The following is a 15,122-nucleotide window of genomic DNA, read 5'->3' on the forward strand; positions in this document are numbered from 1 at the left end:
AAAAGAGTGATGTTTCTAGCTTCGGTATTGTTTTGCTTGAGATCATTACTGGCCAACTTCTTATATCCAAAACTGAGGAAAGAACTCACATAGTTGAATGGCTGCGCGAAAGCGAAAGGGAGGTTGAAGATGTTGTTGACTCAAGACTAAATGTATTGAATCCTGTTCCATTAATAGGCCAACCATGACTCAAGTGGTGACTGAATTGAAAGATTGTTTAGCAATGGAGATGACTAGGCTACCTGACGATCTATGTAATTATACAACTGATGCTTCCATTGAGATAATAAGTGGAGAGAGTTCTTTAGCCAGGTAGAAATGTTATCTGTTTGTAAAGTTGAAACTTTCTGGAAGGGAAACAGAACTTTTACATCTTGAATTTTACATGGAAAGAAGAGTTACAAGGACCAACTATTATGAAGTGAATATTATTATTTAGCATCCTAATCACTTGTGCTTCTGAAAATGAATAATGCCAGACACGCTCTAGGACAGAAGTGTCAAGAGATATTTCTTCATGGGCAACCTCAACTTTATTGAATATGGTTATTTATTTTGATAAGATACCTAAAAGTCTTATATATTGTGGCAATTGGCACACGCTTGAAAATTTGGGAGACGTATGGTACTTTGTTTATTGATTCACACTGGTCAACTGCATCATATGCTAGAGTATATATATTTTTAGCATAACCTTGAAAAAAAAAATTAAAAAAGAGAGAAAACAGCTATATGATTCTATTGATAAATATTAATATAGTCTACAGTCTACAATTCTGACAATTCAAAGGGGAAGTTTCTAAAGTCCAACACTTACATAAAAATAATGCTGTTTTTGACTTCATTAAATGAAAAGCTTAAGCTTAATCATATGTTATAGAAGTCATGATTACAAGTCTCATAACATAATCCAACATCAAATATCAAATGAGTTTTAAGTTGTGACAAGATCTCAATTCTACACATAAAGGTCAGGGGGGAAAAATGATAGGAATTTTCCTGCTTTTAGTATTTCAACTTCTGTGGAATCTTCCTATCATTGTTCATGCCCAGAATCAATCAGGTTTGGTAATCTCTCATAAGATTTTTTTTTATCAGAATCACAACTATTGCTTCTTGTTCTTACCACTTCCCCCTTTTCAGGCTTTGTTAGCATTGATTGTGGACTTGTGGATGAAGCAAGTTACAAAGATGAAACAACTTCCATATATTACATTTCAGATGCCAGCATCATAGACACTGGTGAATGCCACAACATATCACCCAAATATAAGGCCTCTTCACTTGCCAAACAGTTCTGGAATGTTAGAAGTTTCCCAGAAAGAATCAGAAACTGCTACTCCCTTAAGGTCCCTCAAGGAAGAAGCAGCAAGTATCTAATAAGGGCAAGGTTCATGTATGGAAACTATGATGGTAAAGATTCACTTCCTCAATTTGATATCTATCTTGGAACCAAATGGTGGGAATCTCTAGTGTTTGAGGATCCAACCAGTGTAATAACCAAGGAAATCATCTTTGTTGCTTCCTCGGATTATGTTCATGTTTGCTTAGTTAACACCAACAAGGGTACACCTTTCATATCAGCTTTAGAGATTAGAGTTCTTGACAGTGATGCCTATCTGATTAACTCCATGGAGCTTCTCGCCCGGTATGACATAGGATTACAGGAAGATAAAACAGTCAGGTGATTATTGATTTGATCTCATTGCCAAGTTACGTATCTTAATTAAGACTTATATAAACATATAGTGTCACAACAATATGAGGCTCTCTGATTTTCCATTTTTGTTGTTATTTTTCCTGATCAAAGATACCCAGATGATGTCCATGATAGAATATGGACACCTTACAATTCAAAAGATTGGAAACAGATAAACACTTCTCTTGCTATAGACAAAGAATCAACTTCATACAACTTTTTACCATTACCAGCCTCTACAGTGATGGAAACAGCAGCAATTCCAACAAATAACAATGATAATATAGAATTTAACTTCTATCCCAAGGATAATGCCTCTGCATACTATGTGTACTTCTTCGTTGCCGAAATCCAGAAACTTGAAGCAAATCAATTTAGAGACTTCAACTTTTTTGTGAATGGGTATCTTCTTAATGGTTCTCCAGTGAATCTTAAGTACCTGCAGAGCGTGTATTACATATCAATTTTGGAAAAACCTCGGTTGGAAGTTTGGATTAACAGAACAAGCAGATCAACACTTCCACCTCTTTTCAGTGCCATTGAGATATATATGACTAAGAATTTCTCACAATCACAAACAGACCAAACTGATGGTAACTATATATATAGATTAACTTACAAATTTTCTTGCTCTTGAAGAATTTCCTCACTTCTTATTGACTTATTAGTTCTCATATTTATGAGAACAGCTTCTGCTATCATGAATGTGAAGTCAAATTATGGGATAAAAAGAAATTGGCAAGGAGATCCATGCATTCCACTAAGTTACATGTGGGATGGTGTTAGTTGCAGCTATGCTGGTTCTTCTTCTCCAAGGATCATATACTTGTAAGTTTTGGTTAATTTTATAGTAGATGAAACTACATAGTTTTCTCTTGGATGAAATTGATGAAACTTATTTATAATCATGATGGTTGTAGGAACTTATCTTCCAGTGGTTTAACTGGAAATATAACATCAGCCATATCCAATTTGAAGTCAATAGAATATTTGTAAGTCACTGGATCCATCAGATATACAATTATAAATGCTGAGGTATATATAAAGTTCAAAACTTGAGTGAAAATAATTTGTTCCAATTTCAGGGATTTATCAAACAACAGTTTGACAGGATCAGTGCCTTATTTCTTATCTCAACTTCACTCCTTAAGAGTTCTGTAAGTCAGATATTTTCATATTGAAAAATTATTTCTGAATGAATTTATAAAATAAAAAATAAGTGACAACACTCAACATTTTTTCTCCAATGAAGGAACCTGGAAGGGAATCAGCTAACAGGAGCAGTTCCAATGCAACTCAGAGAGAATTCAAATAATGGCATGCTCAAAACCAGGTATGCTTTATAGTTTATACCTCAAATTTCAGTTCCAAATAGTAATATTTTCTGTTACTAACATGCTTATTTATTTTTATTATTATTGTAAATGCAAGTTTTGGAGGAAATCAAGGTCTTTGCTATTCAGGTTCATGCAGCAATAGTAATAAAGTTGTGGTTCCATTGGTGGCATCACTAGGTGGAGCTTTTGTGATTCTGGCAACAGCAATCACTTCTTTCTTCATATTCAAAAGACATAGAGGTACATGATAATCATCAATGTTTGGTTTAATTTCTAAGACAGTTAGCTTTATATTTTACTCAATGCATTGTTTCCACATACAGTAGCCTCTGAAATGGGGAATCTGAGAGCATATTCAAGAATAAAGATGGAGTTAGAGTCAAATAAACAGCAATTTAGCTATGCTGAAGTCCAAAAAATTACCAAAAATTTTAAAAGGGTTGTGGGAAAAGGAGCATCTGGAACAGTGTATCATGGCTATGTAGGTGATACTGAAGTTGCTGTCAAAATGCTGTCTCCTTCAGACTCAAACTCAGCCCAAGCATATCTACAATTTCAGGCAGAGGTGATCTTAATTAAGAATTAATTATATAATTTAACTAGTTAACATAAAAATAAACATCACTAGTCTATTATATGTTAGTTAATTAACAGAAAGAGTTGCATTTTTGAGTGTGATTGACAGGCAAAACTTCTGGCTGTAGCTCATCATAAATGCTTGACACCTCTTATAGGATATTGTGATGATGGCACAAACATGGCTCTCATCTATGAATACATGCCTAATGGAGACTTAGCCTACCACTTATCAGGTAAATTACTATATGATACTATATCTATCATTCACTAATCACCATTTTTCATCACTATGGTGTTAATTAATTAATTAACTTCATAAATAATGCAGATAAAAGTGAAACTATATTGAGTTGGCAACAAAGAATTCAAATTGCAGTGGATACTGCAGAAGGTTAGTATATATTGTTAGAGATATAATTGTTCATGTGCTTCTTCTTGTCAATTTAGGCTTTTGAGATAAGTAATTTTATGATATGATATTAGAATTTCTATGATCAAAATGTATATAATTCGATCCTTGTTTTCTCCTAGTTTAAACTTTTGGGAGGAGTAATTTCATTCGATATTACATATCGAATTGAAAAAGAATAACAATGTTTTTACTTAAATTATATTTGGAGTGTATGCATGTAGGATTGGAGTATCTACATGAAGGTTGTTGTCCAGGAGTTGTTCACAGAGATATAAAGTCAAAGAACATATTACTAACTGAAAAATTTAGAGGAAAATTGGCTGATTTTGGTTTGGCCAAGATCTACCCTAATGAAAATGATACACACATGTGCACTGTGGTTGCTGGCACCCCCGGATACCTTGATCCGCTGTAAGTAATTTTACACGTGCATTCAATTACATAACGCCACATAAGTAAAAAATAACTACCTTTTACATTGATCGTGTGAATGATAATCTAAAAGAACCGATGTGATTGCACGACTATGTAAACTTTACACTGGCGATGCATCAAAATTAAGTTCATATAACAATAGCACAAAAAATAAAGGTTATATCTTAATATATTGTAATCACCATTTTGATTTTGTTACTCCCTTTGAATTTAATTTAGATTGGTGTGTATTAATAAATATATTATAACTTGTTAAAATGTGTAGGTACCACAGATCAAGCAAGTTGAGTGAAAAAAGTGATGTTTATAGTTTTGGAGTGGTTTTGCTTGAGATAATTACAGGGCATCCAGCCATAACCAAAACAGAAGAGAAAGTTCACATAATTAGATTGGTTGGATCAATGCTTAGTGAAAGGGAGGTGAATGATATTGTGGATCCAAGATTAGAAGGAAACTTTGATGTTGACTCTGCAAAGAAAGTCTTGGATATTGCAATGGCTTGTGTAGCAGCTGCTTCCATTAACAGGCCAGCAATGAGTTATGTTGTTGCTCAACTCAAAAAATGTTTGCCAGCTGATGATGATAATGTTGAAAATAGGATTACTGTAGTTAATCATCTGTTGCATGATTCTGACATTCATCAAAGTTTACCGGCCAGCATTATTGATATAATTAGTGGACAGAGCTCTCTAGAAAGGTAGAGATTATTTGGAATTTTTAAAATGTATAAATCTAATTATTTATTCCATTTTTTTTATTTTTATTTAAGCAAATGATCAAATTAGTCTCCGAAAGATAATCTATACTCCAAATTAGTTTTTGAAAAATTTTTTAATTAGATTCGTCGTTCAAAGATTTTAAGTAGTCATTTTAGTCTTTTCATCACATCCGTTACTAACGGCGTCAAATTTTGTTGATGTGACATGTCAGGTGACACCACAGTACACACCTAGTAATCCTAATTGGCGATAACATGATAAGTTTATGAAATTAGATAAACTCAATCTCAATTTGAGGAATTAGCGTTTGTTTTGAGATATTGGGATAGAGACTGGAAGACTGAGACTCAGTATCATGTTTGTTGGCTCAGAGACTGGTATTAAAATTTTTGTCTCTGTCCTCAAAATTTCAGTATTTTAGTATCTCCAAAAAGTGGGGACACAGGGGACTGAAATTTTAATAACATTTTATACCTAAAATACCCTCATTTCAATTAATTCATTCTAATTTTACCCTTTGTACAAATTAAATTAGAGTTTTATTCTTGTTTCAATTTCTGTCTTCCACTTTGCACCAAACAGAATACTAAAATTTTTTTCAGTTTCTGTCTCTGCACCAAACGCTAATGCCTCAAGTTCTTCCCTTCAATTAGGTTTTAATTTGATCTAATTTCATTAACTTATCGTACTAATTGTCAATTAAGACTCCTGTGTGTTGTAATATCACTTAACATGCCACGTTAATAAATTTTGTCATTGTCAACAAAAAAAATAACAGAAAGACTAATGCCATTAATTTAAAATTTTGAAGAATAAATTTAATTAAATTTTTTTTTTAAAATTAATTTAAATAACGAGTGATCTTTAAAAAATGAATTTGAATTTTTATTTTTTTTTATCTCCCTTCATCCAATTGAAAAGTTTTCGTGGACATATAACATATAAGAAAGCATGCATGTTAATTTTATAGAATATGCAATGTCAGAAAAGAAAAAAAATTTTCAAACTTACTTTTTTTAAAAATCATTTAAACATACACATGTCTCATTAAGTGGACATATAATCCATTAGTTAAAATACTTATATTAAGTATATAAAAATTAAACTATAATTTTATATGCTAACTTGATAAGTAAACTATAGCATGTTATTTTGATCATGTGAAATCATTAGCTAGAAGCCTAAAGCACAATACAACAAAATGTATGAAAACAAAGTCCAAATGTCTTTATTCTCTTCTCTTAGCTTCCTCCCATTTATTATGAAAGGCAAGAAGACAATGAATTAACGGTAATTTGATTTCTTGGTTGAGAAATCAAATTCAAATTTAAAATATCCAAAACAAGCCAAATATCTTGTCCCTTTCACACCACAAATTCTATATACTTTGCAAGGAAACCAATAACAACCATAATCTCTTTCATTTTCTCTCATTAACACTCTTTATCTCTTTCTATTCCTATCCTCAACCTTCACTTTCTTGCAGCAATTTCAAGAGCATGCATGACCCACACTTACATATTCTTTCTATTACTTTAAAATTTGAATATAAACAATTCAATCAAATTGAAAAAAAAAAAGAAAAAAATTGTGAGGAAGAGTTATGTTGTGTGAATCTAAAATATTATTAGACAGGTCAACCAATATTCTTCTATTCTTATTAGAGTTCAAAAAATACAAATTTCTATGTTGAATAAATAATATTAATTTTAACGCTAAGTACATACTCTAATTGTATATAATATTTTCTCAATATATTTTTTTCTATTTCAAAAGACAGAATAATTAATAATAACATAACATTATTTAGTACTATACATACTAATATTCAAAATTATCTATACTATATATTCAACTTTTTGCTAAGAGTGTGTAAGAGTGCTCATATTAAAAGATTTAAAATGAAAAACTTTTCATTCAAGATATAAAATAAAACTGAACTATTATAATACATACGGCTAAAGTATATTTTTTGTTCCTATTGACAAAAATTTTAAAAATATTCCTAAGTTTTATTTTATTTTAATTTTGTCCCAAAAATTTTTGATTTGCATCAAATATACTCTCGACGGCTAAATTTTCAAAAAATTTAAGACCAATTTGATAATAATGCATGAAAATTATGCTTAATTTGTTTGTGTTGAGGATTGTTCTTATGAAATTGTTGTTGAATTGGTCTTAAATTTTTTGAAAAATTAGCCGTCAGGGATATATTTGATGCAAATCGAAAACTTTTGGAACAAAATTAAAACAAAATAAAACTTAAAAATATTTTTTAAAACTTTTACCAAACTTCAAAGACAAAAAATATACTTTCCCCTAATACATACATACAAAACTTTAAAAACTTTTTGCTATTAGAAATCTTAACTAAACAACATTTATATTCTCTGAAAAGACAATTGTCATAAATAGAATAAACTAAGACTTAACTTGTTAGAGTGCTTGAAACCGAAAGAAGGGGTAAGTAGTGGGAGATTAGGATAGACTTTTGTATATTTTGATGATGAAATTAAAGTTGAGCAAAAAGGGCGAATAGTTCTAAAGCATGACAGAGTAAAAGCGGAAAGGTTTCAATTTTGTACTGGGAAATGTCACATGCAGTGATACACAACAACAGTATAGCACATAGGCATGTGCTTAGTCAAGATATTCGAGCCAATTATATATTTATATATTTTTTGTTATTGTAGCCGTCGTTATCATACTCATCATCATTAACAATATCATTAGTTTCATTAAGAGTTTGAGAATTTTGGAATGTTTTTAAATAAGACATAGATCAAGGTTATAGTACAAAGCAGTGGTGCCAAAAAAGAAGAATATACACACACACATATACATACACGTGCTGAGCAATGAGTCTTAAAAGAGTGATTTTCAAGAGCACGCTTTGGGTTGAATCAAGGAGACAGGACCACTGACTCAGCTTCACTACTCTTAAGAGAATGTCTCTTGCTTTGGTTATCTTCCATAAAATAATACCTCTTCAATATCTCCAAGAAAAATGCGCTTTATTTAACTGCATACTGTGAAAATTTACATCCAGTTATCTTTATGTAAAGTTATTAGTTAAAAATTAGGATAAAGTATATTTTTTATCTCCGAAATTTAGCAAAAGTTTTAAAAATACCCCTAAGTTCTATCTTATTTTAATTTTGTCTCAAAAATTTTCGATTTGGATCAAATATATTCTCGACAGCAAAATTTTAAAAAAGTTTAAGACCAATAATATAACAAAAATGCATGAAAATTATACTTGATTTACTTGTATTGAAGGGTTGTTCTTATGAAATTGTTGTTGAATCAGTCTTAAATTTTTTGAAAAATTAGCCGTCATAGATATATTTGATGCAAATAAAAATTTTTTGGGACAAAATTGAAACAAAATAAAATTTAAGGATATTTTTAAAATTTTTGTCAAACTTTAAAGACAAAAAATATACTTTACTCTAAAAATTATTATCTAACGTCAACCAACAACTTCGTATAAAAACAACTGCACAAAATTTTCACCCATTATTATTATTGCATTTATTCAAAACCTAATAAAAAAGTGAACACCACTTTTTAACCCTTCATCTTAATCATAGGTGTTATAATTGCTACACCTTTCTGCAAGCTAAAAGGTTATGTAAATGAATTCACCTTTCATTATTATTACTTTCACTGCTTTCATTGTAAATTAAACCATCTTGGTTCCTACTAAAAGAAAATTTAACTGCAGTGGAAAAAAAAAACTCAAAAAGTATGATCATCAAAGGCATGCATTAGTAATAATAATTTAGTAGATAGTATTAACCAAAAGCACTCTATATATTCTCTCATGCATGCATGGTACGCATTGACTACTATGCTGTATAATTAATAATTAACAATTAAACATACAAATAACATGAAAATTAAGTGATAGTTAGTCATTTTAACTATGTATTTTATATGTATATTAAAAATCAGTAACTAAATTATTAATGCATAAAATAATACACATCTAGGTTCCTTGTTTGAACCTCTTCTTACATAGATAAAAATATTTTTAAAGAGTAATGCTAGGTAGACAAAAAAAAAAAAAACAACCAGAACTTGCCTTATTTAACATTAATTAATTATCGCAATAATTAATGAATACTAAATAAGGCAAGTTATGGCTGTTTTTGGTTATTTTCTTTGGTTACCAAACATTTCCGATATATTAATACACGTAATGAGTTATAATTAAAATGAGATAGTCTTTACATACGGACTCGGAGGTTATATACTGTATTTGAGAGTGTTCTTAAATAGATTGAGATGTTTTTAAAGCACATTTAATGCACAAATAAGTTATAAATATGACATGTTATAATTGAGAAGAAGAAGTAAATATTCCTAAATTACACGTTAAATGTGGAAGATGAGATTGCTAGGGTTTAGGGTTGGGAAAATAGGATGGCATGATGGGAAAAGAAGGGTTGAAAGAGAAAGCAATGGTGGTAGGAGGAACATTATTATGATTATTCATGGTGTCAAGCTTGTTCCCTAAGCTTTCAAGAGCTTTGACCTGTGACCTAAGAAACTTGAGATAGTTTGCAGCTTCATCAAGCATTGAAGCTGTGTCCATCTTGCTTCCACCAGGAACAATCTTCTGCAAAACCCTAATTCTTTCACTTATTTTCTCCCTTCTTTGCCTTGCAGCTACCGTTTGAGGATCGCTTGATATCTTCACGTTCTTCCTCTTCGGCTTCTCCGCAACCTCCAATCCCAAGTTCACAGGCCGAAATGCCGCAGCTCTATATATCATCTCCTTCATCTGTGCTATGGCCTCTGGATCTGGTTCGTCAATGCTGGAATGCGATGAATTCGGCTGCTGGAAGTTGATGTTGGATGATGAACCACCACGCTTGTTGTTGTTGTTGTTGTTGTTGTTATTCTCCCATCTTGGTTTCTTGGATCTTGGTAGAGGATTCTCTTTGATAAGCTTGAAGGCGCCGCTTTCAGTGGCGGAAGAAGAAGAATTGTGGAAGATACTGAAGTAGGGACCAGTGGTGGTGGTTGCAGCAGCAGCAGAAGAAGTTTTGATAAGGTCATATTGGTCATTGATGATTGTCCTCTTTGAAGCTTGAGATACTGTTTCATCGAGCTCGTTATTATTGATCTGATGATGGTGATGATATTGCATGTTGTTCTGTTTGTTGGAAGCATTATTGGTTTCAGATTCAGCAGAGGAAGCAGCAGCAGCAGCAGCAGTGATGGCTCCATAATTAGTAGTGAAGTTCCAGAAGTTTCTGCAGTCAGATAGAATGATGGAGATGCCATCATCTTCTTCAAGAGAAGTAGTAGCAGTAGTAGTGTCTGTGTTGCTGTTGGTAGCTGAAAGCAAGCAATCGAGTGATTCAAGGGATGATGATGATTGTGTTGTGCTGTTGATGAGTTGTTGTTGTTGTTGTTGTTGGTGGTGGTGGGCCATGTTGAAATCTGGCACATAATTGACTACTGAAAGTGATGGCCATGATTGGTGATTAGATGTTAAGGCTTCTTTTACATCCCAACCGGTTGATGATGATGATGATGATTTCACCGCCATGCTAAAATTGTTGTTGTTGTTTCTTGTTCTCTGTGGAAAACTCACAATCTCAGCTTCTGGTGTTGCTGATGATGGGTACTGAACCATGTTGCTCATCATCATCATCATCACTTTTTCAGAATTTGGATATCCATGACGATGATGAGACTTGTGCATCTCTTGCATGTGATTATTAACAAAGATGGAGTAGTCTTCTTCTCCTTCCAACATTGCTAGGTTATTAGCAGCAAGTTGTGAAGAAAGATCCCAACTCAGACCATCCATGGATGAAGATCTAGGTAGTTTGAACTTGAATGACAAAGTGGTACTTCTTGTGATGCTACTGTTATTACCTATATATCATGTTTATTTATATATATAAGAGAATTGAAATGCACAGAAAAAGATATAACTGGTTTGGTACAAAAAATAAATGCAGTGTTGAAGAGCTTACCAAATGTAGATCTATCTAGATGCTTCCAGAACACGGAATATTAACTCAAGCTGGATCCAACAGGGTGAGAATCCTTCCAACAACTGAAGAGATAAGACATGTAAGAAGATTAAATGTCAGCTTATGTGATAGTATTATTAACTCTGCCTTGTTAAAATTCATTTGGATACAAATTATGTAACAACTAATTTAAATACTGTGAATGGTAAAACTAAGGACTACTCTAAAATTTTCAGTACTTAGAGCAGAGAACAGATACATTTAAGGAACTGATGTGATGTGATGAGAGAATAAAGATTACTGTACCTCCACATACCATGTAGTAGTGCTTTGTGTTTGTTGAAGAGAAGCTTATATATATAGATATTAGATTAGATAGGAACAATGAAAAGGTACATGCTTTTACAATAAAAACAAGTTATTGGTACTTGAACAAAGTATGTCAGGAATTGCATATTAAATAATAGGCATTTGGGAATGTATTATACCAGGGGAAATATAAATAAATAAAGAAAGAAAGAAGAGGTTAGCTAGTAAAATACTAGTATGTTTTTAACAGTTTTAGAACAGTTTAATGGTTTTGAAAAAGATAAGGACTTTGTATTTTTGAAAAGAAAGGAGCATGAGATTTCAGAAAAGAATTTTGAATCTAAAGCTAAAACTGATTGAATGTGTTGTTCAGTGTTTATTTTTATAAAAATAATGTTATTTGTTATAAAATTTTACTGTTTTATAAAATATTGTATGTATGTGTGAGGTTTTTACCATAATGTAAACAGCTGCACCTTAAATATCTATTCTTATACAAAATATTATACTTTTTAAGTGGGAAAGCTCTGACCAGTTTTGAGTTGATTATATATATTCCATGCGCATTGTACAGTTGCAGTGAAAACTGCAGTGAAAGTGGAAGCATCTTTAAACAATATCACCCACTTTTTTGTTAATCATAGATTTAATCATAGCACTTTTGATGCTTTCACTTTATACCACAGTATTTGTTTAAGTTAGGGTGGTAAAACTCTTAGAGGAATCTACTGATTAAAATCAGAAAGCACACTATACTGCTGAAGTTAGATTCAACTTTTCACTTCAAAGTTGAAAAAAATAAACTAATGGAGTTGATGACTCAAGTCTCAGATTTTTACTTAGTATATATGATTCCTAAGCATCTAAGCTCTGCTTTTCATATAAATGCTTTATGAGTTGTATATATTAAGGGATAAGGACCCCAATTTCGTCTTCTCTAGTGTATGTACATATCTCTATTCTCTTTTACCAAAATACATATCTATATATATGAAACTCCTAAAACTTAGTGTATATATTAAATAATATATATAAGAAGCAAAGTGTACACTACTTGCAGGACATGAAAACTTGATAAAAAAGATGTTACTAAAAAATATGTTATCATAGGACAATAATAATTTCTATTAAGAAATATATAGTAGTGGAACATTGAAACGTGTTGGCAGGCTAGCAAATTAAGGGATCCAGATTAGTAGATAGAGAAATAAACAAAGCAAGTTGCTTCTACAAATTTGTCTCATCACAAATTTCGTTTAACTTTATTAGGAGCTGTTGTTGTTGTTGTTCCATTATATTGCTCCCACGGGGACACAGAAATGGTTCTGAGTTCTGATCAGTGCATATAGGTAGCTAATTTCATCGGTCACATGCGCCCCATCATTACACAGCTCAGTGAATAATGGGTTCCCATAGCATGTATGTATTTCCTCAAATCCTCTTAGGTTGTCAACTCATGTTCTTCTTTTACCATATCCTTTTATTCAGGTCAAGACATATATAAATGTTAGAGCTTCAACTTTCTTCATAGAAATCATTTAAAGCAGGTATAGTGGTTGAAGAAAGTTTTTGCCTAGATAAATATAATATCCACTATTGAAGAATACATAAATTAAAAGGGTAAGCTACAATGTATAATATAGGTACATAGGTAGCAATAATAACTCATGTAAATGACTTGGTATCTAAAATTAATTCACCATGCATCTTTTAACGTTCTATCTTTAACCGAAATTCCTGAACTCAAATGTCGTGGTCAGCTTCTTAACTGTCTCAGGTTGTCATGTTCTCTAGCCCCACAATTATGTTCCTGAAGCTTCAGTCAAATAATTTGGCTTTATCTTCCAATTGGTACGAACTACACCACATTAATTTTCTGCCTATTATATACTATATAGTTAACGATAAAAGGTGGTTATTCAGATGAAGTTATTTTTTTATATAAAGACAATAGGTAAAAATTATTAAATAATTTAATTTATTTGACTCATTTTTATATGGAGACATCTTTACGTAAATAGTCACTAATGATAGAATTATATCTAAATGCCTTCTATACATTTGCTTCTCTATAAACAACAATATCAAATTGTGGTCCTATTACAATTAATCATACTTATTTTCAAATGCTTTAGTTAAATTTTTGTTGACGAAGATGGAGGTTGAAATTTAAATGGAAGAGAGATATATAGAGATAGGACCAAAAGAGATTGTCAAATTGGTGGGCCCAGATTTGGGCCTACAGTGTGCGGATACCATTCGCCTCGTTATGTCGGGCTTTATGGATGCCCAAATGGGGTTGGCTTATCGGCTCGGCTCCATATAGCCAGCTGCTTATGGTCCCCGCTACACGACTCACACGTGAACTCAGCACCAATGTTCACACGTGGCAGTATCTCATTGGTTGGAATTCCAATGAGATAGATAGGCTTCACCCGCATAGTTGGAAAATATTTCAATTTCAACCGCGATGGGGACCAACCCTCCCATCCAATCCAACCACCATCCATCTACATATCCTTAACATTATCCCTTTATTATTATATTATTCAAATTATATGATGTGATGTTTAATGTTTTTGAACATTTTTTCTCTTCGTCCTAAATTGTTTTTATCCACATATTTCAAATTTTTGAAGGAGAGTTCTAGTAGTAATCTATGTTAGAATCATGAACTAATAATAATAATAATAATAATAATAATAATACCTGTGTGAAGCACTTGACTTAACATTTGTATGTGTTGACTTGGCTCAAGTCAAGTACCACATTATGGACTGCGCACCTACGCGGTACGGTATTAATTATTCAATTTAGTTTTCTTAACCATGTCAGAAGATAATAAAAGGGGCGGTGATCAAAGTACTTGAGCTATTGCATTGAAATTTGATACACACTCTTCAATTATTGAATTTATTGTGAGATTAACATGAAAATGATCCACTAGTCTTATATTTTAGCCAATAGTAAAAAGATGCGTAATGTGTATTGATTTAGAAGAGGACAACTACAAAATAATATTAAATCACGTTATTATTAAGAAAAGGATAAAGACAAGCTAAGGATTGAAAGAAAAGATGTAGTTAATATATAGCTAGGTAGGTAGGTAGGCTATATGGACCATGAGTCCATGACGTCTTACTAATTATGATCCATCTCTCTGGTTGTAATCCTTGAATAATTTTTTATCTAATCGTTATAATTCAATCATAACCGACAAAGTATCTCTGAAAATAATGTTATAACTCAGTAACTAATAAACATTTTTTTTTGTAACATGTTCATTAAAAAACCGTAACATATTTATTAAAAAACTTAAAAGAATTACACTAGGGTCTTGTTATTATTATTCACAAGACCAGGTTTTAATTAATTTCTGTAATAATACGGAAACTGAAGAGTGGGGCATTGCCAACTATTGTATGTATGTATGTCTTGGTTCTCTGCATGAATGATATATATGTATGTCGGCCAACACATATATATCAACATCATCAGTGGTCGCAGAGAAAAAAAGCAAGCTTGTTGAATTCACCTATATAGCAATTAAAGCAGTAGTGAGTGTTTTACTTCTTCGATCCTATGCATGCATGTACCTTTAGGTTTGTCACAATCGATGATACATTATAGAGTGCC

The 15,122-nt window shown here is 31.8% G+C and overlaps 2 protein-coding genes across 3 annotated transcripts; one reads left to right on the plus strand and one right to left on the minus strand.

Moving 5' to 3' along the window:
- Positions 1-671: 671 nt before the first annotated feature.
- LOC112771037 (putative leucine-rich repeat receptor-like protein kinase At2g19210) lies at positions 672-5,700 on the plus strand. 2 transcript variants are annotated; one of them, XM_025815604.3, is made up of 14 exons: positions 672-1,063; positions 1,144-1,684; positions 1,811-2,292; positions 2,389-2,527; positions 2,620-2,691; positions 2,785-2,856; positions 2,952-3,032; positions 3,131-3,276; positions 3,360-3,601; positions 3,722-3,848; positions 3,944-4,006; positions 4,249-4,438; positions 4,728-5,159; positions 5,393-5,700. In XM_025815604.3, the coding sequence occupies exons 1-14, from the start codon at positions 985-987 to the stop codon at positions 5,394-5,396; spliced, it is 2,670 nt and encodes an 889-aa protein (XP_025671389.1). In that variant the 5' UTR covers positions 672-984; the 3' UTR covers positions 5,397-5,700. The 2 variants fall into 2 exon arrangements, with proteins under 2 accessions (XP_025671389.1, XP_025671390.1); XM_025815605.3 differs by lacking the exon at positions 5,393-5,700 and having other exon boundaries at positions 3,363-3,601; positions 4,728-5,235.
- Positions 5,701-9,504: 3,804 nt separating this feature from the next.
- LOC112771040 (transcription factor bHLH87) lies at positions 9,505-11,008 on the minus strand. The gene has a single exon (XM_025815607.3). The coding sequence runs from the start codon at positions 11,006-11,008 to the stop codon at positions 9,584-9,586; it is 1,425 nt and encodes a 474-aa protein (XP_025671392.1). The 3' UTR covers positions 9,505-9,583.
- Positions 11,009-15,122: the final 4,114 nt, after the last annotated feature.

Source organism: Arachis hypogaea, chromosome 18, assembly GCF_003086295.3.
Source record: "Arachis hypogaea cultivar Tifrunner chromosome 18, arahy.Tifrunner.gnm2.J5K5, whole genome shotgun sequence".
Classification (NCBI taxonomy): Eukaryota; Viridiplantae; Streptophyta; class Magnoliopsida; order Fabales; family Fabaceae; genus Arachis; species Arachis hypogaea.

Bases quoted from the DNA above. Each gene is read 5' to 3' on its own strand.
- LOC112771037 (XM_025815604.3), top strand. From the start codon at position 985: ATGATAGGAATTTTCCTGCTTTTAGTATTTCAACTTCTGTGGAATCTT. The intron at 2,692-2,784 runs GTAAGTCACTGG...TTCCAATTTCAG, and splicing joins TTGAAGTCAATAGAATATTT to GGATTTATCAAACAACAGTT. The intron at 2,857-2,951 runs GTAAGTCAGATA...TCTCCAATGAAG, and splicing joins CTTCACTCCTTAAGAGTTCT to GAACCTGGAAGGGAATCAGC.
- LOC112771040 (XM_025815607.3), bottom strand. From the start codon at position 11,008: ATGGATGGTCTGAGTTGGGATCTTTCTTCACAACTTGCTGCTAATAAC.